Source organism: Monodelphis domestica, chromosome 1 (genome assembly GCF_027887165.1).
Source record: "Monodelphis domestica isolate mMonDom1 chromosome 1, mMonDom1.pri, whole genome shotgun sequence".
Lineage (NCBI taxonomy): Eukaryota > Metazoa > Chordata > Mammalia > Didelphimorphia > Didelphidae > Monodelphis > Monodelphis domestica.
The window spans coordinates 473,047,269-473,075,212 of NC_077227.1; the positions used below are offsets into that span (position 1 = coordinate 473,047,269).

A 27,944-nucleotide genomic window follows, 5' to 3' on the forward strand; every position below is an offset into this window, starting at 1 on the left:
TTGGAGTATTTTCATGTTCTTTTCCTCTCCCCCTTCCCATAGCCAATGAGGAGTTCAACTGGGTTTGACATGTATCATTGATCAAGACCTATTTCCATATTGTTAATATTTGCAGTAGAGTGATCATCCCTTTTGGTTTTTGCAGGAAATTTATTGATGTGCTGCCAATTTTGGAAATGTATGACTTGGGACTTTAGGTTGCTATTTAGATGCCACATTAAAATTATGTTCAATTTCACTAGGCAGTGGGAATTAAGTGACTTGTACAGGGTCACAGAGCTAGGAAGTCTCTGAGGTCAGATTTGAATCCAGGACCTGTCATTTCAACCAGTTCACTGAGCTGCCTAATTACCCTCCCCCCTTTACCTTTTTTTTTTTTAACCAGTGATTTTTTATTTTAAGCAGTGTTGCCTGCTATTATTTTGGCTGTTAAGATAAACTCTTGTTTTGTTACATGGTAGACTTAGAACCATCAACTATTTGCTTTATGTGGATGGCATAGTGGATAGAGTACTGGATTTAGTGTCAGAAACACCCAAGTTTAAATTGTGCCTCAGACTCTTAGTAGTTATATGACCATGACCAAGTTAATAACTTTGGTCTACCTCTCTCCTTATTTGGAAAATAAGGATGATGATAATAGTACCTTCTTCATAGGGTTGTTGTATGTTAAAATGAGATAATATTTGTAAAGTGATTTGCACAAGGGTAAATGCTAGCTATTAAAAGCTGTTATTAATGCTAGCTATTAAAAAATGAGATACTTTACCTCATGGTATAAAGAACCTTAATTGAATTTTTCCCATTTCCTTTTGTTTGTAAAGATGGGATAATGGAGGGTTTTCTGGTTGATATTTCTTTTATTTTAAAAGTTAATCTTAAAAATAGAAAAAACTTATACCATATTGTGATGTACTTTAGTTTTAGTGGTCCTCAATTATTATTAAATAAACTAAATAGATGATCATTGTGGGGATAATGATAAATCAAGTATCAAAATTTTCCTTACTAGCAGGGTTGTATTGCTAAGCCCACGAATGAATCATATAAGGTATCTGAACAGTTTTTTGAACCTGTATTGGCATAGTTTCCCCATCTATTTTTATGTAACTTGACATGATTTTTACAATCAAAACCATCTTAAGAACTTTTTCATGAAATGGCCTTTGAATATATGTTAGTCATTATAACTTTTTGTATTTCTTTATGATGTTTTTTATTTCTTTAAATTTTCTTTTTCTAGCTTAAGGAAAACCTGTCTTCAGCTTCTTTGGGCCAAAAGCATCTGACTTGGCAAGACTGACTTGGCAAGAAGTGAATGATGCAGCCACCACCTCAGACTGTTCCTTCTGGGACAGGTGGACCACCTCCTGTAGGAGGTCCTCGAAATATGTATTGGTCTAACAGTCCATATAGCAGGCGGGCTAATGCACCAATGACTGCTGTAGGTGGCCCAGTGCAACCTGTAACAGATCCTTTCGCATTTGGCCGACAGACTCCACAAGGAACGGCATTAGGCAATCCGTCCAAAGGCAACTCACTTGTTATGCAAGGTCCTTCCCAACCAATGTTTTCTCAGCCACCTGGTATGCATGTACCTCATAACCATGCAGGGGATAATTCACAAGGACTTTATACATCTTTGTCTGGGCCTGTATCACAACCTGAAGTAAATACTGATTCGTTTACAAATGTATTGGCTCCTGTTGCAATGCCTGGACATGTTATGAATAGTAGTGCTGAAATTCATCCAACTGTAGAACCTGGAATTCAGACTTCATCTGTTCCTTCACATTATAATCCTGGAGCAGGTGAAAATTCTTTTGGGGGACATCTTCAGTGTGGTGTGCCTCTGCCTGGTAGGCCACTAAGCAGGCAAGATCCAAATGGTGGCACTCCGGCACCAACTACATCATTCTTTCCTCAACCTCATCAGCAAACCCCAGTTCAATGGAGACCAGTTCAAGGAAGTCCACAGTCTTCAATTCAGAATTATTCACCATATACCGAACCACCTTCTCAGAATGCAGTTCCTCTTGCTTCTGGTAGTTCTCATTTTTTTCCTCAAGCAAATATGCATCAAGTTCCTGGACATCAGCAACATGTCCCATTTGTGTCTACATCAGGACCTTTGGTTAGTGAAAAGAGTGAGACAGTCCCTTCTCAGAGTGGCAACTACACAGCAAATAACTTTCAGCCTGAAAATATGTTTAGGCAAAATCTAGGAGTGAATAGTAGTTGGCTTAGTCAGGAGTTTAGACAGAATCTAGTAGGAAGTAAACAGCATTTACCAGACCCTACTCTAGTTAATCCCATTGCTCAGGGAAATAGCTTAGAAAACCAACCACAGCATAGAACTGAGGCTGTAACCAGTCATGTACCCCCAGAATTAAATTCAGGAACTATCACAATGTTTTTCAAGGGAGAAGAGGCAGAAAATGAGGAAAATCTTTCATCAGAAAAAGCAGACACTGCTGTTAAGTCTGACTTTGATGGCTTTCCATCGAATTCTGGACATGGAGGCCATCACCTTCCTCATCCTATGCAGATTGGAGCAAGTGCCCCTTTTCAGGCATCAGTTCCTAAAGGTTCAGCTAATGAATCTTCTCAGCAGGGACTAGAGGCCCAGCAATACTTTTCACAGTCTACAAGTAACCAACATGATAAACAAACCACTAAAAACTGTGATATTTATGTTAATGATGACAAAGCATGTACTGTTAAAACTTGTGGTGCCATTGGCTCACAGTATGAAAATGTTGAGAACTTAGAGTGCATTCAAAATCAAGAAGTTCCACCAAGTGAACCCCCAAATTTGAATCCTTCCTCTTCAAATGATCAGTTCAGATATGGGCCACTCCCAGGGCAGTCAGTTTCAAAGCACAGTATTGTAAGTTATGCTGAAGGAGGGCCAAATCTAGAGGCACCCGATTCAATACCTCACCCAGTCCGATCTGATAGTGTATCCTCCAACTATAGTAGTATAAGTCATAGGAGTATATCTAGTTCAACAAGACCCCAAGAATCAGTGGGCACGTTTATTCAGCAAGAGGTTGGGAAGCCTAATGAGGAAGCTTCAGGTAGTTTTTTTAAGCAGATTGATTCTTCTCCTTTGGTAGGGGAGACAAATGATAACAATATAAATAAGAGTTACCATAGCAATCTCTCCCAGCCTCCAACTCCAAGTCCTCCCAAACCTACAGGAATATTTCAGACAAGTGCAAATAGTTCTTTTGAACCTGTAAGGTCCCATGGAGTTGGAGTAAAACCTATTGAGGCAGACAGAGCAAATGTGGTGGGTGAACTAAGAGAGAACCATTCCAAGCAGAACAATAGTAAACCAACTGTTACAGTACCAGCTGCCTCACCAGGTAATCTGGAACAACCTCCAGACAACATGGAAACAATTTTTACCCCTCGTGCACATCCTTTGCCTCTTACAACAACTGATGAAGGTGTTAATATGCTTTCCCATGTTGGTGGAACGCTTTTGGAAAATGTGCCCTTGGCATCTGAAAAACGCCCCTCAAGGGCTCAAGGTGCCACTAAAAAGTGTGAGAGCCCTGCAACTACTTTGTGGGCCCAGAATGAACTACCAAACTTTGGAGGAAATGTTCTCCTTGCACCAGCTGCCCCTGCACTTTATGTACCTGCTAAATCTTCTGAAATTATTCAACCTCCAGATGAGGGACAGCCATGTAAACCAGGCTCTATTCCTCTACATTCCTCCCCGGATGGCAATGTTTCCTCTGAAAACCTTGAGAACCCTCCCAAAATGGGAGAAGAGGAGGCCCTTCAGTCTCAGGCAAGTTCTGGTTATGCAAGTTTATTATCCTCACCACCCACTGAATCTTTACAGAATCAACCAATCTTGATTGCCCAGCCTAATCAAAGCTATAATTTGACCCAACCCATTAATTTTTCTGTGTCTTTGTCTAATCAATTAAGTCATAATGAAAATAATCATTCTTGCAAAGATTCTGGAGTGGGGGACAAGTCTGCCCCAAGCAGTCAGCCTCTATGTGCTGGTGTACCTAGGGAAAGTGTTCCCTTGTCCGGGACTCAAGCTGCATCTCCTGTTAATTCACCATTACCTACTACCAATCATTCCCATAGTAATTTTTCACAAGGTCCTGGTACCACTTCTGAAATGGTTCCTAATCAGTCTCCCAACTTATTAGTTCAACCACCATCTCACCAGATGCCACTTAACTTGGTTCCAGAATGTCAAAAAAATCAGAATTCAGAAAGTTTTCCTTCTGAATACACTACTAAACCAGTGGTTAATTTGTCTGCTTCTCCTGGGACTAATCTTCCTTCTGGAAACACTGGTGTAATGTTAGTTCCACCAGTGAACAACACCCTAATACCCCATGTTAATAAAACAAATCTCACCAATTATCAGGAAGAAACTTCTGGAGCACTTGACTTTACACTGAACCGGACTTTGGAAAATCACAGTACAGACAATTCTGTGCGAATACATAATACATCACATTCTAGTGGTCCAACATTTTCTCAACAAGCCATCACTAATCATACCAGTCAGTCTGGGCCTGAATTGCATGATAAAGAACATTTTTACCAACAGGTAACAAAAGATGTACAGCAGCAGATTGTCCTTGATAAATCCCAGCCAGGGGCCCTACCTCCTCAGCAACAAGGGTCATCAGCTGCTCAGGTTCCCAAGACAGCATCAGATTCTTCAAACTCTGGAATTCAGCCTGATTCCTTCCCATCTGGAAATTCACCCCAACTGCCAAGCCAGGGTAAGGTAGACCAGCCGCAGCTCTCACAATCATCTAGTGTTTCAACAACCTCAGTTCACTCTGGCCAACCAGCTAGTCAGCAAGAGCAGCAGTGGCCACCATCACAGACTCCTCAGAATGCTTTTGGTCCACCTTCGAACCTCTCAACTTATTACTATTATAGGCATCTTTATGATACCTATCAACCTCAGTATCCACCACCCTATCCTTCAGATCCTAGAACAGCTTCCCTTTATTACCCGGTAAGTGTCAATGCCTTTTGACTAACCTATATTTATAAATATCTTACTGTTGATAGTTTTGGTTTTGATATTTTGGCCTGTGATCAAGATATATGTCGTACTGAATTAGATGATGATAAATGTATATTAGACTTATAAGTGAAGCTTTGCTATAATTTCTAATATAAAGACCAGTATAAGAAACTTTAAAAATAACTTGTGAATCATTTTAACATCATTAGGGTAGAAGTCTTTAGGAAAAATGCTTTCTAAAGCTAATGGAATCAATGATAAGAGTATAATTTTTTTTTTTAACATCGGTTAAACTAACAGGTAAGGGGAAAAGTCTTATGCTTCTCCACTTAGTAATATTACTAAAGTACTTCAGAGATATGTGATTTCATTGTATGTGGTTCCTTTCCACCATTGCAGAGTATAGCATCTTCTAAGTTTAGTAGATTGTTTTGGTGCCTTTCTGAATTCAAAAACATTTCTCACCTGGTGGCAAAAACAGTGGTGCTAAGTTTCTCTCAAACAGTCCCCCAGGGGCTCATACATGAAGCCTTTCTAGCTCAGAAAAACCTACCCACAACTTGCCCTTTCTCAGTGTAACCTTTAAGAACCCCCAGGTCATCTGCAAGCTACTTAAGCAGTCGTGCTAGTTAGCTTTCAGTGGAGGCTGAAGTGATACAGAGATGATTTTGAAAAATTCCTCTGTTCAAACACAAAATCAGCTGATATACCTAATGGAGAAAGTAAACCTAAAATTATAGAATTTTAACTCTTATGACCTTAGTTCAGTACTTTCCCCCGTGACCAAACTCTCTTCTTCCCCCTGCATTTACAGGTGAGGAAAGAAATTCAGCTCAAAAGTGCTGAGTGACTTGTTCTAAGTCACAGTGCTAATTGATAGTAACAAGACTAGAATATAAATCCAGGTTTCTCAACTTATAGTCAGTATACTTTCTGCAGCCATTTGTGGATGATTATGTAGAAAGGATTTGAGGTAGAGAATAAGATTTTGTCATTTTTGAATGAATAGTTTTTTTAGCCCAACTTTCTAACTAACAGCAGTCTTCCTTTGCCTCAGATTTTTAATCTATGAGTTATAGCACTTAATCAGATGTTAATGGATTTACCTATAGAGAACTTTGAAATTCTTTGGCCTGCCAGGAGGAAACCATGTAAGAACAGAATAACTTATAACTAGCTCTCATAACATTTAGTTTAGTTCTGGAGTATCCAGGTAAATAGTACTGTTCATTTAATTGCTAGAAGGATGTTTATGCACTAGAAGTGACTAGTAAGTAGAATTATGGAATCTTAGAATTTTATAGCTGAGGAAAAGGCCTAATAATTCTATGCCAGGTTAGCCACAGGCAGAGTTGATGTTGTCTATTGCTTTGTTCGTGGTCTTTGAAGAAGAGTAATATATTTAGTGAACATAAGCAATCCCTGTCATTAGATAAAATTCCGCCACTAGATATTTTCATGAGTATCACTTTTTATGGTGGTTGTTTAAAACACCAAATTCACTTCTACTATTTAGAAGAAAGTTTTTATTCAACTAATTATGCTGATTTATTTATTTACTAACATTTATCTTGTGATGTATAAACTTTAGAAGACATTCTCTTTCCCAGGAGGATGCCTATGGCCCATATGACCCTCGTTATAGACATTATGATAATAGTGCTGCTTATGCTGAAAACTATCGATATGCTGAGCCAGACCGTCCAAGTTCTAGAGCTAGTCACTGCTCAGATCGACCATCTTCCAGGTATGGGAACAACAACTTAGTATATTCTGTTTTCAAATAATGTTAATTTAATGATTTGGACAATGTATACTTTTTACATTAGGTAACTAGTCTAAATGTTTGTCATAATCAGCAAATGCAAATTTACAGTAAATATGCACAAATAAATTATAGCATTAACTCATTCTTGATTTTAATGTGCTAAAAACAATGTCACTAAAAACCATAGGACTAAAATATAATTAATTTTGTATTTGAAATTGTAAACTGTGATAGAACAGGCTCCTGGACAATAGTAAAGAATTTTGTAAAATCTGTGATCTCTGCATTCCTTTTTACCCTTTCCCTCCTCTTTTTAGGTAGATAATTTTCCCCATTTCAGAGAAATATTAAGGAAATTGCTTCTGCTGCCACTTACTACTACAGACAGACCCAGTATATAATTTCTCCTCTAGTTGAGGAGGCTCTGAAGTTTTGGTAAAAGTAATTGAAGGAAATAGAGATGTGTTTAAATACTCTTCTCTTTATTTTTGGCAAAGCTGGTTATTCAAATGTCTTCTAGGGCTCTTGAGAGCAGGTTTTGTTGGTTCTGAAAACCATGGTCCTTGGTAGGGGGAGGGGTTGGCAGGGAATAGGTAAAGAAATTAAGTAGAGAAAAAAAGCCCATGTCCATTCCTTTCCGGAATATGATTTCAATAAATATGGTAATCCGTTTCCCTCTTGAGGACATGAACTTTTTTCAATACTCTTTCTGAGTAAATATTGCTGAGGTGGCATTGGTATTACCTGTAACTATATAGACTAATGTTGACACTAGTTTGACTGATCAGGTAAGTAGTTAGATAGATCGATTATGTAAAAGGTTACAACTTAACAGTGAGATATTTGTATGCTGAGAAAGTTTTGTAAGTATAAAAATCCTATTGTATAGTTGTACTTATATACATAATTCTGACTTTATGTAGGAAAAATAGTACCTTTGGGTTTTATTCTAAACTCCCTAACATATGTATTAGAAGATAAAAATCTCCCCTCAATTACTTCAGTTTAGAGATTATGTCTTTGAAACAGGAACCTTGTTTATTTTATCTTGTTTCCTTTGTGGTAGCTACTTTTTCTTCTTGCCTATTTCTTTCCTTCGCCTATAGTTTCTATCCTCTGTATTCCTGACATTTAACACTTAAATTTAACCTGTGTCCTAGCCAGTCTTCCCTTTTCTCTTCTGAACTAATGTAGAATTGGCTATGGAAAACGTACTTGAATATTGGACATTAAGTCTTCTGCTAGCAATAGCAACATAGTTAACTTTTGATATCTCATTGGACCATCTAATAGTAACACTATATAACAAGAGATCAGGATAGACTCATAGAATCTGAAATGAGACCTGTCTTATTAGTCTATTACATTTTATTATGTGTCTGTTTTACAACTACCTACCTCTGATGTGCTTTTCACTGGATAAGATTTTAAGCCATATATTGCCTTCTCAGTAAAATTAAGGAATTGGATTGGATTTATTACATTTTCTTTCACCTTAGATTTAATAAAGTCTGTGAAGCGTTTTTACAATGCAGAGGGTAGGATTTTTGAACTGGAGAACAATTTTTCTTCCTGTTTCATTACTATTATAATTAGTAGGCAGAGAGAAAAAAGTAATACAAGTATATATGGATACTGTCAACTGTGTTTAAATTGTTTAACTTTCGGGGGCAGCTGGGTAGCTCAGTGGATTGAGAGCCAGGCCTAGAGACAGGAGGTCCTAGGTTAAAATCTGACCTCAGACACTTCCCAGCTGTGTAACCCTGGACAAGTCACTTGGCCCCCATTGCCTAGCCCTAACCATTCTTCTGCCTTGGAGCCAATACACAGTATTGACTCCAAGACGGAAGGTAAGGGTTTTTTGTTGTTGTTGTTTTTTTTTTAATTGTTTAACTTTCTATTGCCAAATCTTGTATTTGTGACTGCTCTGTGTCAGAATAGAGGCATCATTGAGCCTCATGTAATTATTATAAAATATGTTAAAACTTATGTTTTGCTTTCTGCTTATAAAAGTTCTCTTTGATTCTGTAAAACCTCAATAGTGAATTAATAATATTGATATTTTTAATTTTAACAGAATTTTATACAATGAATCTTTTTATATTTTACCAGAAGACAAAAACTTTCTCCTTGCCTTACTGCCTTATATGTATTACTGTAAAATACACATTTAACTATTTGTAAAGGCAATCATTCTTTATAAAGTACAGTGTCAGTTACTTTTTCCCTTTAAAAAAGTGTCTTCTCATGACATTTTAAATGAAATACACTGTTTAATACTTTAGATTCAATATATTATTTTACCATCTGGAAAACATAGATTACCTTAGGTGCTAAAATTTGAAACAAATAGGCACCTGTTTCTTGAATTCCTTAGAGGTTGGAGAGACAAGGTAGGTTAGGCAAGTAAGTCCTTCTAGCCTTTCCAGTTTTCTCTCTCAGCCTACTGATTAACATAGGTATTAATTACAAGAAGCTGAAGATGGCAATAAGATACTGAAAAAACCAATCTAGCCAAAGAAAAAGTGAGAGAGGCTGAGACTGCTTTTGTAACTATAGCCATGATTTGCTTCTCTCACTCTTCTGAGTGAATTTTTTACTTCATTTTGACAACTTTTTGAGGTGACTTTCTTTTACCTGTGTGCTTGCTCCACTCCTTTAAAATATACATACATGCATTTTGTCACAGTTACTGTCCTGTATTAACTTGGGAGAAATTCTAGGTTCATCATAACTCCAGCATCAAAATCAATCTCCACCTTGGGTTTTGAATGTACCTTTCATTAAGTGATCTGATGTAATCTAAATGAAACTATTCAAGCCTAACACAAGAGTGAGGATTTTCCTATATTCCAAGTTACATTAGACATTAATTGCAACATAAGTATTTGTGTGTACCAAAGTATTTGCTTTTTACAAGGTAGGGTACAATTGACTCCTAAGGAGGTGTATGTAAATGATACAAAATAAATTCTATCAGAAATATAACAGGGGAAATTAAAAATTAAAGTAAAACTGGTAAAGTCTTTGAAAAAGCAAGAATTATTTTATGATATAAATAATCATCTTATCTGTTTTGTAAGTTTGGGTTTGTATATCTAATTAGCTACAGCAAAATATAGCTATGTCTCTTAAACAGTTGTGAGGCAAATAGTATGGTAAAGCTCTGAAAATATGATTAAAATTTGAGCAAAGGTAGGCATCTTTATGGAAAGTTGAGCCAGTTACTTTTTTTTATTTGCTGGGATTGGTAGCATGTACTCTAGCTAGAGCCTGTCTTAACTCTTGTTTTATATGGGGTGGGGCCCTAAAAAAGGCCATTTTTTTTTCACATTAAATGGCTGTTAACATGACAGTTCATGACCTGAGATGAAATTGAATTACAACTGTATTAAGTATTAAGTGAATTTGTTTCAACATTCCTGTCCCATACTTCATAATTAACATCTTAAATAGCTCTAATTACTCACGTATTGCTTTGAGCACAATGATAGCTTGTTATGCTTTAAGAAAAAATATTAACAGTACCATATTTAATGTTTTTCAGACAGGGGTATCCTGAAGGATATTATACTTCCAAAGGTGGATGGAGCAGTCACAGTGATTACTATGCAAATTATTACTCTGGCCAGTATGATTATGGAGGTATATTTAGAAATTATCACTGTCTTTAACAGATGCTTATGGCAGGCGGTAATAGTTATTGTTTAAAGATAAATAACATCTATCCTTAGACATTACTGAGCAGTACTAGAGGGGATGGTTTTATTTGGAACTTTCTAATTTGTTACATGATCTAGTCGAAGAGTTAGTTTAAAGTAATCAGTATTTGTAAATGAAGAAAGTACTAGTATATGACAAAAAAAGAGTGCTGCATTTAAAGCCAAAAGACTTGGGTTCAAAACCTGGCTGTAATAAATTATAATGTACACCTATCAGCAAGTTACTTAGTCTCTCTAAGCCTCTATTTCCTCATTGGAAAGTATATAAAATTATCTGTAGTCTATATCTAGTTTCACAGAGTTGTGTTGTTTTGTTTTGTTTAAACTCTTACCTTCCTTCTTAGAATCAATACTGTGTGTTGGGTTTGTTTGTTTTTTAAACCCTTTACCTCCCATTGGGCTTCTGGGCAGAGGGGCAGGGGAAGTAAAAAAATGTCCTCAGGTGAGGTGGAGAGGGGGAAGGGAGCCTCTCTGCTTGAGTCTCTCTGCCTTTCTAGTAATGAACTCTAGTGGGCAATGGTGCCTGTGCCCATAGAGAGGGCTCTACGTGCCCTCTTTGACACATGTGCCATAAGCTCACCACTATTGACCTAGTTCAGTTCATACCTGAACAAGAATAAACTGCAGGAAAAAACTCAACAAGTAGTCCTCTGGTCTAATAAATTTCTATAGCCTCCCATTCCCCTTTTGGGCAGCTTGCTGATATCATATCTATCCTTGTGGAACCTTTGATCTATTGTTCATCATCACCTTTGTGAGCAGACAGAACAAATCTAATTCCTCTTCCTCATGATGTCTCTTGAAATACTTAGCTAATTATCATATCCTTCTTAAGTCTTTTTTTGAGACTAAACATTCTTAGTTCTTTCAACTGGTTTTCATATGGTAGGATTTCAAGTCTCTTCACTATCTTAGGTACTGTCTTCTGGATCCTCTCCAGTTTATCAACATCTTTCCAAGATGTGGTGCCCAGAATTGAACACAATACTCCAGGAGTGGTCTGACTAGAACATAGTAGGGTGAGGGATGTCACCTCCCTAGTCCTAGATATTTAGTATTCCCCCCCCACCCCCCCACCCCCGCCTTTTTTAACCTCATACCTTCCACCTTAGAATCAATGCTATGTATTGGCTCTAAAGCAGAAGACTAGTAAGAGCTAGGACTTGCCCAGGATCACACAGCTAGGAAGTGTCTGAGGCCAGATTTGAACCTAGGACTTCTTGTCTCTGGGCCTGGCTTCTATCCACTGAGTTACCCAGTTGCCCTCCTTAGCCCCTTTTTAATGCAGCCTAAGATAGAATTTGAGTCTGCATAGTAGATAGAGAACCAGAGTCAAAAAGACATGAGTCTGAATCCCATCTTTGCTATATGCTATTTCTGTGTCTCTGGTTTTATTATCCCCAGGACAATTCTCTGAGACTAGAAGTTGCACCGAAGCCCTGATCTTCATTAGCCTTTTTGTTGCCATATATCACTTCTGATTCATATTGAACTTGCTATTCACTAAAATTCCCAGTTTTTTTTTCATATTAATTTCTGTCTAGCTTTGACTTCCTCATTTTACACTTGTAATGTTAATTTTTCAAGCCCAAGTATAAGGCTTTAATTTTTCAGTATTAAATTTTATTGGATTTGACTTAACCTTCTTTCCTGCTTGGAAAATTTACTGTCAGGTCTGTGAGGATCAAATGAGGTTATTGTAAAGTGCTTAGCACAGTACCTGGTATATATTAGGTGCTATATAAATGCTTACTCCTTTCATTCCCACCCCTATTTAGATTATTTTAGAGCTTCACTCTGTCATCCATTACATTAACTATTCCTCCTATCTTTGCATTGTCCGAGAATTTGTTAAGGTGGTATCTGTGCTTTTATCCAGGTCATTGATAGTATAGTGCCAAGTATATAGCCCCAAGTTATCCAGTAGAAATTTCTTTCCAAGTTGAAATTAATTGTTCCTTTTGGAGACTCAGATATAATGAAGAGTATTGAATGTTCCGAACTGTACTATTCTGTAACCCAAATTTTTCATGTTGATAAAAACAGTAAGATTGATTGAAAAAACATGCATTAAAACATTTATGTACCAGACACTGTGCTGAGCATTGGAAATGCAAACACAGAGATAAAGCTCATGCCTTCAAGGACCTTACATTCTGATAGACTATAAAAGAGAAGGTGGTCTTGAAAGGTTTGTGTGTGTGTGTGTGTGTGTGTGTGTGTGAGAGAGAGAGAGAGAGAGAGAGAGAGAGAGAGAGAGAGAGAGAGAGAGAGAGAGAGAGAGCACGAATGAGCGAGTGCTGGGCTAGAAGAAGGCTTTCTCAAGTTAGTACATGCCAGTAGTAGAGATCCAGTTAGGAGGATATACCCTTTCCCTACCTGTTGACCTATCTCTCTCTAATAAAAATATTATATTTTAAGAGATTTATTAATGATCATTAGAAATCAAGGAATAAAGAAGATACAAAATAAAGACCACATGCCCATGGCTGATCAGCCAGTTCAAACACCCACCTTACCACCATCAAGCTCTGGACCAGAAGTAAAGTCATGGGACCTTCCATGTCCCTGCCTAATATTCCCTATCTATGTAATGACAGAAAGTCAGTGGGCTCCTGGGAAAATGTAGTTCTTTTTTAGGGTTACAGATTTTCAATTATACAGTATATCTTTCTTAATACAATTCTCTGAACTAGAGGTAGTTGTTGGTGCAGTGGAGAGATCACTGGGCCTGGAGTTAGGAAGAACTGAGCTCAAATTTGGACTCATACACTTATTCATTTCTGACTCAGTTTCTTGAACTGTAAAATGAAGATAATAATAACCCCTACCTCCCAGGCTTGATGGGAGGGTTAAATGAAATAATAATTATGAATTATAAAGGATTAAGTACATATTAAGTCCTTAATAAATACTTCTGTTCTTTCCAGGCTATTCCACCATTTTGGTTATTTAATCTTTTGAATGAAGTATGTCCTTAAAAAAAAATTCTAGTGATCAGCCCCATCCCACTTAACCATAGTGATGTCAGATTTGTCCCTCTGCAATGGAATCTCAAGTTGACCTTGATTTGGTTACTCCTGTTCATCTGTATATAGATGTTTGAGGCCATAGACATTATTGCTGCTCTTTTCTTAAGTGTTTTCTTCTATGAATTTCTGGCATCTACTATTTTATTACTGTTCTTTCTACTTTGTAGCTACCATGTTATCCACTGTGCTAGATAGATGAAGGAAGCTTTTTTGTCTTCTTATTTTAAAGCCTTTCACATTAGATTTGTAGGACTCCATGCAAATATGTTTACTTACTTTTTTATGTATATAAGAGCCTGCTATTCCTATCTTTTGCTGTCAACTAGAAATCTAATACCTGTTCTCAAGCATCTTGTTCTTAAACCCTGTTCATTTCCCAAATTGGCCGTTCTGCTTTGAAGCTCTCACTTTCAGTTGGCAGCAAATTGGTCCATCCCAAAGATCTTTAGTTTCTTCCCTGTAATTTCAGAATCATTAGGAAAGATGATATGCCCTTTTCTTTGTTAATACTTTCTATCTAAAGGCTTACAGAACTCTTTGGATTATGGTAAGCAAGAAGAAAAAAATAAAAGCTGAAAGCAGGGGTCGGTAGGTGGCTCAGTGAATAGAGATCAAAATTTGGAGATCAGAGGTCCTGGGTTCAAAAGTAGCCTCAGATAGATACTTTGTAGCTATGTGACTCCAAGTCACTTAACCTCAGTTGCCTAGCCCTCACTCCTCTTCATCCTTGGAATACCAATACTTATAAGCAATTCTATGACTGAAGGTCAGGGTTTAAAAAAAAAAGCTGAAAGTAAAAAAAAGTATTAAAAAAATTTTAAAAGCAGATGTAACTAGTGTGCTTATTGTAAGTGGCTAGAGATAGATTAATAACTTGTTTGTATCATTATACTAATCTTTATTTTTTTACTTGTAGATGCAAATCGCTGGGAACGATATCAATATGATCCCAGGTTTAGAGACCCCAGGAGCTATGACCGAAGGTATTGGTATGATACTGAACATGATCATTATAGGAAAGAAGCATATCCTTATAGTGACAGGTCAGTGAAATAAAACTTTATATTTAGTATTTAAAGAAAGAAAAAGTGATTTCTTTTATTTCTTTATTTCCAGTGCTTTTGTAGATTGTTTGAAAATTATCTTCATGATTTAGGATAATAATAGTTGGTTGCTGTTATAACTTTTGTTTGAAAAAAGAAAATGTAATCACAGCAAAATAGTCATTCATTCCTGATAGGGTTCTTAGCCTTGGGACACTCTCATGATGATATTCATTTCTAAACTTGACTTTTAATAGAAGAAAAAGTGCTTCCTTTTATTGTTATTAGAGTATTTGGGTATTTTAATATGTTTATTGTAGTCCTCACCATACTATTATAGTCATGTATTATCTTTATCTTAGAGACTTTTGTGCACTTAAGAAATTTTATTCATGCTTTTCATGAATTTTTGCCAGTAATTTCTCAGTATAGAACCCTCCCTCGTAATGAAGAAGAGCAATTAAACGAAACTGATTTAGAGTGACCATGGAAGAAGGAATTATATTTCATCATCTCTAATTTGGAATGAAGATTGATCTTTGCATTTAATGAGTTCACCTGCCTTTTAGTGTTCATTTTTGCATTATTGTAGTCATTGTCTATGCTCTGCTTCCTTCATTCTGCACTGATTTTTATTAGTCTAACCATGTTCTTTGAAGTCCTCATTTATTGTTACTTAGAGTATGAATTTGTATAGTATGTATTTGTTAACTTTATAACATGAGTTTTTCAGTCATTCCCCAATGAATAATTACCACTTTGTTTCCAGTTTGCTAGAAAATATGTGATGGAATTATTTTCATTTATATCATATGTTACATTTCATTAATACTATATCTTTCATGTTCTTGGGGTATTTCCCCCATAAGGCCCTCCTTCGTCATTTAAAAAAATCCTCAACATCTAATTTTCATTCTTCTACTTCATTGCTTCCTCCAGACCTGAAAAATATGATGATCATTGGAGGTATGACCCTCGTTTTACTGGAAGTTTTGATGATGAACCAGAACCTCATAGAGATGCTTATGATGATGATAGGCGTAGTATCCACAGTGAGCATTCTGCCCATAGCCTTCATAGTACCCATAGTCTACAGAGCCGTCAGAGTAGCTTCAGCTCACGTTCTCATCAAGTGAGTTTTGATTAAGATTTTCTGTTTTGATAGCTTCATAACTCCTTAGCCTAGCACAGTGATGGTGAACCTATGGTACAAGGGTCAAAGAGGCCACACAGAGCACTCTCTGGGCATGTGGCTGCCTTCCCCCACCCAGTTCATGATTAGAAAATCAGAGGGACTCTGGCAGAGCTGCTCCCTTCCCCCTCTCCACCAGGCCTGATGACATTTTTTTAATATGCCCAGTAGCCCAGTGGGAGCATACGGGGGTAATGTAGGTGGGTCACCAGCAGCAGAGCTGGAAGGGAACAGAGCACTTGGACCAATCCCCTCCCCCTCTCTATACTAGCTGAGGACATTCCTCACTTTACCCACCCTTCTGCCCAGCAGCCCAATTGGAGCACTTCTTCCCTTCCTTGTGTGGGGTAATGGTGAGGCAGGGCATGCCTTGTGTGTGTGTGGGGGGGGGGGGGGGAACATGGTATGGTACTTGGTCTGGAGGGAGGCCAGGGCCTGTCACTCCATCTGTAAACGGTTCACCATCACTGGCTTAGCATATTACAAATTGTTCCTACTGCTGTAGATTAACATTGAATGAACTTTCGATACCTTTTTTCTCCTGAAATATTCTAATTTCTGATCATGATAAGTTTAGTATTTCTAATTTTAGGCATTATTTACTATGTATTTATGTATATGAATTAAATTATAACAAATTGTCAAATTTATGTCCTTTTAAAAATAATTTCAATCTGAATTCCAACTAATGTTTAACAAATCTTGACTATTCTCAGCTAGATTTTTAGACTTATTTATGCAATTTAAAGGATCTCAGAAATATTTCATGTTAAGAAAAGTTATTATATATGTAATATATATTTATAATGCTTCTAAGTTCCTGCCAACTATTTATAAAACTGACAAACATATAATTAATTATTAACATTTGTGGCATCTTAAGTTTTTTCCTTTTCTCTTTAAAAACAAACAAAAATCCAACAGAGCCAAGTCTATAGAAACAATGATGTGACTGCTAATTCATATGAACGCCCAGCTCCACCAGGCTCCCTTCATGGAGAGTATTCCTATGGTGTTTATGGAAATAATTTCAATGGTGCACAAGGTTTTACAGATTATGGCTACTCTGCAGAAACAGGATGGCCAACTTCAGAACAAGGTATGTCATAAGCTTATTAGCCTTTCAGATCAGTGGACTTCTCCCTTAATGTACACCTCTTCCTTTTACCAACTTGACTTATTATGTTCTCCAGCACTATCAATTAATGTATCTAATTTTTTACTTTTAAAAAATCTATACTGTGTTCAGTATTTAATTCCATCCCAGCCAAGGTTCCTTCAAAAGAAGAAAGTAACTACTGTTACTGAGTGTCTTCCATTTTAGTTAAGGGTATATTAAAGGGTACATCACTTAGAGTTGAGAGTGTCAACTCTAATACTTTTTTGCAACTGTAGCATTTCTAAATACCTTGGTAAACTCCTTCCTGTCCTAATATTTCAAATTGGAGATGATGTAAATGAGTAAGATAAAATCAAGGCACATTTTCTTATATTTATTTTTAAGATTATTTTATTTAAAAGAACATTTTTTGAGGCAATAATATTTAAGTTAGATTCTTTAATCATATGAACAAAATGAAGTACATTGGAGAAAGCTAATGGGTATTTATGGATTTTTCAAGTGACTATTTAATAAAAGGGGGAAATACATAGAAAGCTATATAGAATTTTTATGAGATATCCATTATGATGTCTATAATGTTTTTCTGTGTTCAGAAAAGAATCATTTTTTAAAATGTTTCAAAGGATGTACTTGAATATTCTTTTATTTAAATGAGACCTATATAGTATTTGAAATTTAATTGGCCATAATCATGCTTCATACTTATCAGTGACTTCAACTGTATGTTCACATTAGAAATACATTGTACATCTGGCTGAGAAACATTAAAATAAATGCCCACCAATCCTTTTTTCTTTTCTTTAAAACATAGTTCCTTCAAGACCAACTACACCTGAAAAATTTTCAGTGCCTCATGTCTGTGCAAGGTTTGGCCCTGGAGGCCATCTTATTAAAGTGCTTCCAAACTTGCCTTCTGAAGGACAGCCAGCTTTGGTTGAGATACACAGCATGGAGGTAAACTACATGCATGGGAATTTGGGGTCTGTACATCATAGGAAAATATAGCCAAAATGAATTATTGTCATGAAATAGGAAATGAGAAAATATTTGCAATTCCCTGAATCCTGTTTTTAGACTTTTATATCCTCTCCTCTTATTGCCATTGCTATTAGAGATTGATTTTAAGTATCTACAAATATATGGGGTAGTGCAAGATTTGTGATCTTTCTGTTGTACATGCTGAAAAATGTAATGCCACTTTTATATTTTAATGTCACAGTTTTACATTGTTTCTAAAAGGAATAATATGTTAAAAATAGATAGCACTGCCAATTTAATTAAAATATTTTTTTATTAGTCAAAATAGGTTTCCTCTTTATTCAAAATAAACATTTCCACATCATATAGGCAGGAGACTTATGAGTCTTCTTATGTGTTTTGGTCTAGACTATGTTGCAGCATACTTCTGATCAAGAAGAGATGAGATCCTTTCCTGGACCTCTTGCTAAGTATGTATCTTAGTAATATTTTTTACAATGTCTATATGTAATGAAAATTAGTAAGCCTTACACTTCTGATATTATTCCTTCAGTTGCACTCAGTGGCTTTTCTTTATTTTTGTCTTTTTCAGAGATGATACCCATAAAGTGGATGTTATTAATTTTGCACAGAATAAAGCTACAGAATGTTTGCGGAATGAAAATCTAATTGATAAAGAGTCTGCAAGTCTCCTTTGGGATTTCATTGTACTGTTATGCAGACAGAATGGAGTGAGTACTTTTTCTGTTAGCCTTTATTTTGAAAAGTGTTTAAAGAAAAGGGAGAGAGCTAGATAGTTAAGAGGGTAGAGAACCAGGCCTGGAGACCACAGGAAGTCCTGGGTTCAAGTCTAGCTTCACACTTCCTACCTGTGTGACCTTGGCCAAGACATTTAGTTACTATTGCCTAGCCCTTACCACCCTTTCCACTATTTTGCCTTGAAACTAATACTTAGTGTCAATTCTAAGACAGAAGGTAAGGGTTTTTTGTGTTTTTTTTAAGTGCTTAAAGAATTTTCAACCTTTGTTCTATGGGTTTCTATGTTGAGAAGCTATAACATAAAGTGACAGCTTGTGAAAAGAGTTAAAGGTGTTATGATTCCTTTTGAATTCCTTTGGCAGGGATGGGGGAAGGGGACTTGAGGTAGAGAAATATGACTAATTTAGGCAAAAAACTTAAGCCTCTCATTTTGTAGGTATTTCTGGCCAGCTCTAGACTGATAAGGGCCATAGAACTAATATGTCCTGACCTAAATTTGTGTGAACAGATCTTTTCAGAATCTTTGCCTCCCTAACTCTTACTTTTTAAAAATTTATACCCTTTTTTATAAAATGTCAGTTTCATTTCTAGATATTTCAAATCTCTCACTGCTTAATGTCTTTCTAATGTGAGTCAGACTTTTTAATCTGGCTGAATATCATTAGCTTCTTGAAGGATATCATAGTTTTCTTTTCTTTCTACAACCTCCACAGACTGTTGTGGGAACAGATATTGCAGAGCTCTTGTTACGCGATCACAAAACAGTGTGGCTTCCTGGAAAGTCACCTAATGAGGCAAACTTGATTGATTTTACTAATGAGGCTGTGGAACAAGTGGAAGAAGAGGAGTCTGGTGAGGCTCAGCTCTCATTTCTAACTGACAGTTTGATGACGACTATAGACAGTCTTGAAAAAGAGACTGAGAGGTTTAGAGAGCTGCTTCTTTATGGGCGAAAAAAGGTGAGAGCAATTCCTTCATATTCCATTGTGTTGCCAATTTCATTGTCCCAATAAGAAATGGAATAGTTTGCATTCTGATATGTTATATCCCTTCATCGGTGGCTTTATTTGTTTAATAATTATAATGTAAAAGAACAGCCTGTGAAGAGAGTCTAACATGTAATGCTCACTGGATGAAGTATAGATGATGTTTATGATGATTCAGCCTCAGCAATATAGTTAACCTAAGTGCTGTAAGAGATGAAAATTTTTTGTCTTGGAAACTCAGTTAAAGCTGAATTTTGGTCATGGGCCAAAATTTTGCTTTGTATTATCACATTCTAGAACACTTTAATAATAGATCCAATATTTGATATATGGTACGATGAATGATCTACTTACACAGTTTTGATCTGAATTCACTAGTTCTTTCTCTGGCTGAGAAGTGTCTGCTTTTGTTAAATTCATTTCTACTTCTAAGTCAGAAAATTATCTTTGAGTTCTAAATCATCTTCAAGAGTTAAAGTTCATCTCTATTTGAATATGAAGATACTCTATGGAAAGAAGTGTTAACCTTAATTGAAAGATTCAGAGGCCCAGGACTAATCCTTTCTTTAGACAAAGAGTCAAAAGAAAATAGCTCAGGAAAATGATTGAATTTCTTTCTTCAAAAGTGGTCCAAGGGGGTCACAGCTAGGAGGTTCAGTGGTTTGAGACCCAGGCCTAGAGATGGGAAAGTCCTAGGTTCATATCTTACCTGAGACTTCCTACCTGTGTGACCCTGAGCAAGTCACTTAACCCCCATTGCCTAGCCCTTACTGCTCTTCTGCCTTACAACCAATACACGGTATTTATTGATTCTAAGGAAGGTAAAGAGTTTTGTTGTTTTATTTTATCAAGTGGTCCAGATTCTTTAATTTCTATATTCTTTATATATGGGTTGGGAACACCATGTTTTTTCTCCCAAAATTTAAGAGATTAATATGAAACCAGATTTTTTAAAAATAGTATGAGGATTTGTTTTTTGCTTCAGTATTAAAGAATTCTTTTTAAAATAATTGACAATGCATTGCGTTGGGATATCATTTAAGTTTGTGTTATAAGTTGTTACATTCATTTAATATTATACAAGATAAAAGATTGCTTTTCTGGTGGCTTTTTTTAAATTGTCAATAGGATGCTTTGGAATCTGCTATGAAACATGGTTTATGGGGACATGCTCTGTTACTTGCTAGTAAAATGGACAGCCGAACACATGCAAGAGTTATGACCAGGTAGGGGGTTTTAATTTGGGCGTGATTGTTCATACCCTTCTAACATGAATTCACTATTCATTCATTTCTTTCTTTATTTTTTTTTGAAACAAGAAATTATCTTCTTGGAATATGTTTATGGAAAATCTGGAGGTTTTATTACTGTATTTTTAGACCCCTTCAGTTAATTTTTGCAGAAAATAATTCAGTGGATACCTGAAGTTCACCTCAGAATCCATGCTTGTTATTTTTTTCATCAAAATATACCTATTCACTTCAGATTGAATCTAATCCTGACCTTTACTCTCACTGCCCATATTCCATCAGTTGCCAAGATTTATTTATTCTTCCTTCATAACATCTCTCATATCTGTCACCTTCTCTCCACTGCTGCCCTTGTTTTGGCCCTCATTACTTATTGCCAAGGCTATTGTTATGGTCGAATCAAATAGGGAGAGAGATTTGAGGCAGGAAGACTGTTCTGAATCTCTCTTATCTTTGATTTGTCATCCATAGCGCTGCTAAAATGGCATTCCTAAAGTACAGATCTAACTGGTTCTCCTCCACTGAAAAAGTCTCAATGTCTCCCATTTACCTCTAATATAAAAATTTAAGTAGCTTTGGCATTTAAAGCCCTTTAACCATCTAACTCCAGACTACCTTTCATGCATTCTGTGTTCTAGCCCAGTTGGCCTACTTGCTGTTTCCTCATTTACAACATTCCATCTCTTTTCTCTCTGTGCCTTTGCATTATTTGACCACCACCACCCCCTTTCTGGAGTGTACTTCCTTTCACCTCCTAGAATCCCTAGTTCCCTTGAAAATTAGAACTTTCCTGATTTCTTCCCCTCTAGTTGTTAGTGTCTCCTTGAAATTACCTTTTGAAGGGGGCATCTATAGGTGGACACTTCTTAGCCATGTGACCATGGGCAAGTCACTTAACCCCAATTATCTAATCCTTACTGCTCTAATGCCTTGGAAGCACAAGTTTGTATAGATTATAAGCAGATGGTATGGGTTTAAAAAAATTACCTGGGATATATTTTGTATTCACATATGTTGGCCTTCTAATAGAATATAAGTCCCTACAGATCAGGAACTGTTTTGTTTTTGTCTTTGTATTTCCAACTGCCTGGCACAGTACTTGGCATATAATAAGCACTGAATAGGTTTTTTCCTAGTTAACTAACTCTCTCCCAGAAGCTGAGCTTGTATCTTTTATGTAATTATAGGTTTGCCAACAGCCTTCCAATTAATGATCCTTTACAAACTGTTTACCAGCTTATGTCTGGAAGAATGCCAGCTGCATCCACAGTGAGTATTGTCCCTCAGAAGAGGGAGCTGTACTCCAAACTTACCTGGTTTATTAGGAATTACCCATGGATTTAGATTTTGTTGATCTAGATTGCTTTATTACATTTATTACTATTCTTTATAGATTTCAAATAGCTTTCTTTTCCCATGTATTACAGTGATTTCTTCTATTTTTAGTGTTGTGGAGATGAGAAATGGGGAGATTGGAGGCCACATCTTGCTATGGTTTTGTCCAACTTGAATAATAATATGGATGTTGAGTCAAGGACAATTGCCACCATGGGTGATACTCTTGGTAAGTTAGTTTCTGAAATTAAAAGTGTAGTGTTTACCTAATGTGAACAAGTTATTTTTAAACTTACTAAATATTATCAGAAATATTTAAAATAAAGTCTTTTTTATTTTGCTTCTGTAGATTTTGGGGATCTTTTAACTTATCCTTCTTTTAAAAAATGATCAATAATAGATATTTCAGAGTGCTTTTTTATCTCTTTAGCTTCTAAAGGTCTCTTAGATGCTGCACACTTTTGTTACCTGATGGCCCAGATTGGATTTGGGGTCTACACTAAGAAAACTACAAAACTTGTTCTAATTGGATCAAATCACAGGTAAGGAAGCAAATGGGTTATATTGTGTTTTGTTCTTAAAAAAAAAAAGAAAGAAAAATTTTGCTAAAAGTTTCAAATGTCAGATTCTGGTTATTTTTCAGTTGACTTTTGCTCTTTTAGTAAAACTGGAACCATTTTTTTTCATCAAATGACTAAGATATTAATGCCAGAGAAAAAAAAAGGCTACCCTATATAGAATAGCATAGTTCCAGGTGAATCATCTTATGTTGTTACATTTGAGTTACATATGATTGTTGATCAAAAGTACTTTCTTTTTTTCCAAATTAATCTAATTGCCTTCTCTTTATAGTTTGCCATTTTTAAAATTTGCAACCAATGAAGCTATTCACAGAACAGAAGCTTATGAATATGCACAGTCACTGGGAACTCAGCCATGCTTCTTGCCTAATTTCCAGGTTAGAATTGAGGATATATTTTGTATGTACAATTTATGAATGTTAGTGGTCAGAGTTGAAGTTTTCTTATGGTTAATGTTTCTTTGTTTCTTAGTTAATAATTAAACTTTTTTAAAAACCAATCTTTTTTTTTTAATTCAAAGACATTTTATTTTCCCAGCAACATGTAATAACAGTTTTCAACATGTTTTTTCCAAAATGACCATATCCAGATTGTCTACCTTCCCTCCCTCCCTCCCTCTCTCCTTTCCCTTTTCCCTCTCAGACATGGCAAATAATTTAATCTGTTATACATTTATTATCATACAAAATATACTTCCATATTGGTCATTAAAAAACCAATCTTTTCAAGAAATTTTTCTAGATGAGATACTAAGTATCAATTAATTAACAAGCATTTTATTAAGTTTGTATTATGTGCCAGTCACAATACAAGGTTCCATTTGTCCAAAGACAAAAATGAAATTATTTCAATCTTCAAAGAGCTAATGCTCTATTGTGATAAATAACATGGCCATAAATAAATATGTCCAAATATGTCCCCAAAATCCCAGAGCAGTTTTAAACTTCAATAGTGTAAAATTGTACTGAGACTTTTGGGACACCCTGTACAAGGCAATTTTTTTTTAATGGAAACACTAGCTAGGGGAAATCGGTAAAAGCCTCATATTGAAGATGGTATTTGAATTGAATTTTGAAGAAAAACTAGGGATTCTAAGAGACAGAGGGGGAAAGGGTGCATTCCTATATTGGGAACATGGAGACGAGTGTCATAACCAGACTTATCCTTAAGGAATGCTATTTTGGCTGCTAAGTAGAGATTGATATGAAAGATATAAGAGAAAGGTAGGTAGTGGATAATAATCCTGAAGAAATGTTTTCTTTTGTAAATCAGAAACCATTTGCTTTAAGGATCTTTAAGTATTTTGGGTTTTAAAACCTTTTGGATTTTTAGTTCCTAAAATGTTTAGTTTCTCAAAGTTGGATGATACCATGAAATTCCTTCCATTCCTAGTGTTTAGGTCAGAACTCAGACCTATCATAGGAAATGTTTAACTTTATGTTGTGTTTAGGGGACACAATTTAAACTGTAGCACAGGTAGTTGTAATAATAATCTATATTAGAACAGTCTCTGCTATCATGGTTCATGTCTAAACTAAAAACTTATTTCCCTGGATCTTGGTCATTTTGAGTCATGGCCATTCTTGACATTATAAAATTCCAAAGCCAAAGGTTTTTCTGGAGAAGAAACAAAAATTAAAATATTAGAATGTCTTTTTAGAGATACATGGGTATTGTCTGATTTTTATGCCCAATTAATCTGTGGAGAAGAAAGGGAAGAATTTGGAAATGAGTATGATCACTAGTGCCAGAGCTTAAAGACTTAATAACCCTTGCAACAAATGCCAATTCAGATATGATCATTTTAAATATGAACATTAGTAGTGGAAGATGACCAGATAGTAATTGAAAGACTTACAGTACAATCCTATTTGGTTCCTTTAGGTATTCAAGTTCATCTATGCTTGTCGACTGGCTGAAATGGGACTCGCTGCACAAGCCTTTCATTACTGTGAAGTCATTTCCAAAACCATTCTCAAACAACCACGCCAGTATTCACCAGTGCTGATTAACCAGCTCATTCAGGTACTTACTCTCTTTACTGAAAATCATGATATATACTTATATAAATGAAATACTAACTTTTAAAAAATTAAGCTTTCTTTTTATAATAACTGGTTACTAAGCAAACATTAATAGGAATTGCATAAATTATTTTCCTCTAATTATCTTAATGTCTATTTTAGTAAAGGGGTTCATTTTATGATTCATGTTAATTTATGTTTGTTGATGATCTTAGTTTACTGAACATAGTAATGGTCTTTGTTCATCATCATATGAGAAATGTCATTAAATGGAATAAAATGTTACATTAACTTTTATATGAAGCATAGAACTTTAAAATATATTTCTGCCCCCTAGTAGTAGTAGTAGTATTTGTAAATTTATTCATACTTGTGATGTTTTAAGCAGAACAATATATTTACTTTTATTACTCCTAAATGCTTAAAGATGAACAAACTTGTCTAGCATTAGAAATAAGCAGCTGATTTGCTTGACTACATATTTGTTAAAAGACTTTTCTTTTTCTATTTTCTTCTTAATAGGAAAAAAGTGGGAAGGAGAGAAAATAAATATTAACTGGAAAGAAGTTTTTTTAAAAATAGTCAGGTTAGGGGGCAGCTGGGTAGCTCAGTGGATGGAGAGCCAGGCCTAGAGACGGGAGGTCCTAGGTTCAAATTTGACCTCAGACACTTCCTAGCTGTGTGACCCTGGGCAAGTCACTTGACCCCCATTGCCTAGCCCTTACCACTCTTCTGCCTTGGAACCAATACACAGTATTGACTCCAAGATGGAAGGTAAGGGTTTAAAAAAAAAAAAATAGTCAGGTTATAGGCCTACAATATGTAAAGAAAGAGATGAGATCTGGACCTGTGATTTTACTGGTATAGAAAAGCCTCTGAGTGCTCTGTGCTAAGAGGTTAAGTGATTTGTCCCAGGGTCATTGAGCCAGTTTATTTCTGAGATAAGACTGGAACCCAAGTTTTACTAGGTTTTGAACTGGCTTCATTTACTGCGCATGCTATAAACCAACTTTAAATGAGTAAGATTTCTGGAAAACCTATTTTTATTCTTTCTCTTTTACTGTTTTAAAAAATGATTTTGGTTTGGCAGTTCTTTGTAATAGCCTTCATTTTTCATGCTGTTCTAGATAGCCTCCCAGTTACGACTCTTCGATCCTCAGATAAAAGAGAAACCAGAACAAGAATCATTTATTGAACCTACTTGGTTAATACAGCTTCAGCAATTGAAAAGGCAAATAGAGGTAGAGAATTAATTTTAATTATAAGACAATTTGGTGCTTTTTTGTTTGGGAAAATTGTTACCTAATTTACATGTTGGAGATTTCATATGTAAATGTTAAATGATTGTCTTTATAAGAATTACTAATTGACAAAAACAAGGACTTTAGATTATTTGTTACTCTTGTGAGGAAGTGAGTAAGAAGTACTAATTAATATTTTATGCTCAATTCAGGTTGTTATAATGCAGATTATGCTTCCTGAAATTTTTACCTTCTTGAAAAATGGCTGAAATATTTCTCCTATAGGAGGGTGATGTAATTTGGAATCAGGACAGAGCAACTCCACATCAGTACCCAAGTACACCTAGCTCTGAACTGGAGCAATATGATGGCACAGGACATGGTCAAGAAATTGGCCCAGGAACTGACAATCCATTATTAGCATCATTGTTGCCTAATACAGAGCAGTCTAACCAAAGCATTCGCCTTATGCCCTCTGGTAAGTGCTTTATATTCTCTTTGAGAAGTAAATATTTCTGAAAATGAATTCTTTGAAATTTTCACATTTGAATACTCGGGGAACAAAAGAGAAAATGGGTAATTGAGGGGAAAGAGTAGGACAATTAGTCACTTTGTGAAAGTGCTTTTGATCTTTTAGGAATTGTTACTAAATATATATATAATCCTTTTACATAATGGCTTCTCTGTGCCTTGTATCTAATTATATCATGGATTGAACTATTCTTCATCACAACAGATAGCTGTAAACAAATCACCTCTTAATACTAGCAGTATCAAGGTGATTATAATACATATTATTTTAATTAGAAAATTCCTGTCCTGCTAATTTTGGTCAATTTTCTTGTCATTGCCTAATCACTAAATATCAGATTTTAAATCACTCATTTTAACACAGGTCTGTGGCCGGGGGTGGGGAGTGGGGGGCATTAGACACAGTCCATTGATATGGAGTTTTGAATTATCATTTATTTGTTGCAAGGAAGACTAAAAGTAATTTACATCAGCACAAATGTACAAAAAAATTGTTATGCATGGGTAAGTATGAGTAGGGCTTTGTGCCTCCATGGCATTTTAAAAAGCAGAGAAGTTACAGCATAACTGCTGGTTCAGTTGTGGTTTTAATTATGTTGACCAAAAGAAAGTCAGTCCATGGTCCCCTTTGATACCTTTACTTCCTGGTAGTCAGTACAATTTTTGCGTCTTCTAAGAGTGTTATGTCTTCATTTAATCTGAGACATATAAGGTTGTACAATTTGTTTACTCTATATTCTTGTGGCAGGTTCCCATTTTGTGATGTGAGCCATTTACTTCCTCTTGCTGTTCAGTCTTTGGTCAGGATCTTTTTTGATAACTTTTCTACTCACTCATTCTTTCTTACTCATTATTCGTTTCTTATAAAGTGGACATTGCTTTAATCTTTTACTGTGGGAGTCTTTAGAGGAGATCAATTTAAGACAGAGTCTCTCCTTAAGAAGCTTACCAGTTTAGTTGTATATAAGCTGTATTCAGATATAGAACTGCAACTATAGTCTACTAATGGCCCACCTTAAAGACTTAGGGAGACAAGTTCAAATTCAGCTTTAGACACTAGTTATATGATCTTGGACAATTTAACTTCTATTTGCCTCAATTTCCTTAACTGTAAAATGGGGATAATAATAGCATCTACCTCCGTGAGATATGAGGATCAAACGAAATAATATTTTTAAAGCTCTTAACATAGTACCTAGATAGAACACTAGGCATTATATAAATCCTAGCTATTATTTTTATTAAACACATTATAAAAAGTAAGTGCATAAAAATTGCTTGTAAGATCTTTGTCTTCAATGACTTCATCTTTAAGACGTTTTTGGATTATAAATTTAGTAATCATCAAGAAAATAA

At 35.7% G+C, this 27,944-nt stretch overlaps 1 protein-coding gene across 7 annotated transcripts in view; it reads left to right on the forward strand.

Moving 5' to 3' along the window:
* Positions 1–27,944, forward strand: part of SEC16A (SEC16 homolog A, endoplasmic reticulum export factor) — a 51,466-nt gene that overhangs the window by 6,026 nt on the left and 17,496 nt on the right. For 5 of the 7 annotated variants that reach the window (XM_007475306.3, XM_007475305.3, XM_007475308.3 and 2 more), the window contains exons 2-19: positions 1,244–5,011; positions 6,634–6,770; positions 10,339–10,436; positions 14,462–14,588; positions 15,528–15,720; positions 16,705–16,879; positions 17,715–17,857; positions 18,290–18,351; positions 18,474–18,612; positions 19,354–19,599; positions 20,755–20,852; positions 22,064–22,145; positions 22,323–22,440; positions 22,642–22,753; positions 23,064–23,169; positions 24,677–24,817; positions 25,944–26,057; positions 26,343–26,535. In XM_007475306.3, coding sequence (XP_007475368.1) covers positions 1,319–5,011; positions 6,634–6,770; positions 10,339–10,436; positions 14,462–14,588; positions 15,528–15,720; positions 16,705–16,879; positions 17,715–17,857; positions 18,290–18,351; positions 18,474–18,612; positions 19,354–19,599; positions 20,755–20,852; positions 22,064–22,145; positions 22,323–22,440; positions 22,642–22,753; positions 23,064–23,169; positions 24,677–24,817; positions 25,944–26,057; positions 26,343–26,535 — 5,977 coding nt within the window. In that variant the 5' untranslated portion in view covers positions 1,244–1,318. The remainder of the gene's footprint in view (positions 1–1,243; positions 5,012–6,633; positions 6,771–10,338; positions 10,437–14,461; positions 14,589–15,527; positions 15,721–16,704; positions 16,880–17,714; positions 17,858–18,289; positions 18,352–18,473; positions 18,613–19,353; positions 19,600–20,754; positions 20,853–22,063; positions 22,146–22,322; positions 22,441–22,641; positions 22,754–23,063; positions 23,170–24,676; positions 24,818–25,943; positions 26,058–26,342; positions 26,536–27,944) is intronic. The other 2 variants (XM_007475309.3, XM_056812687.1) reach the window with 1 other exon arrangement.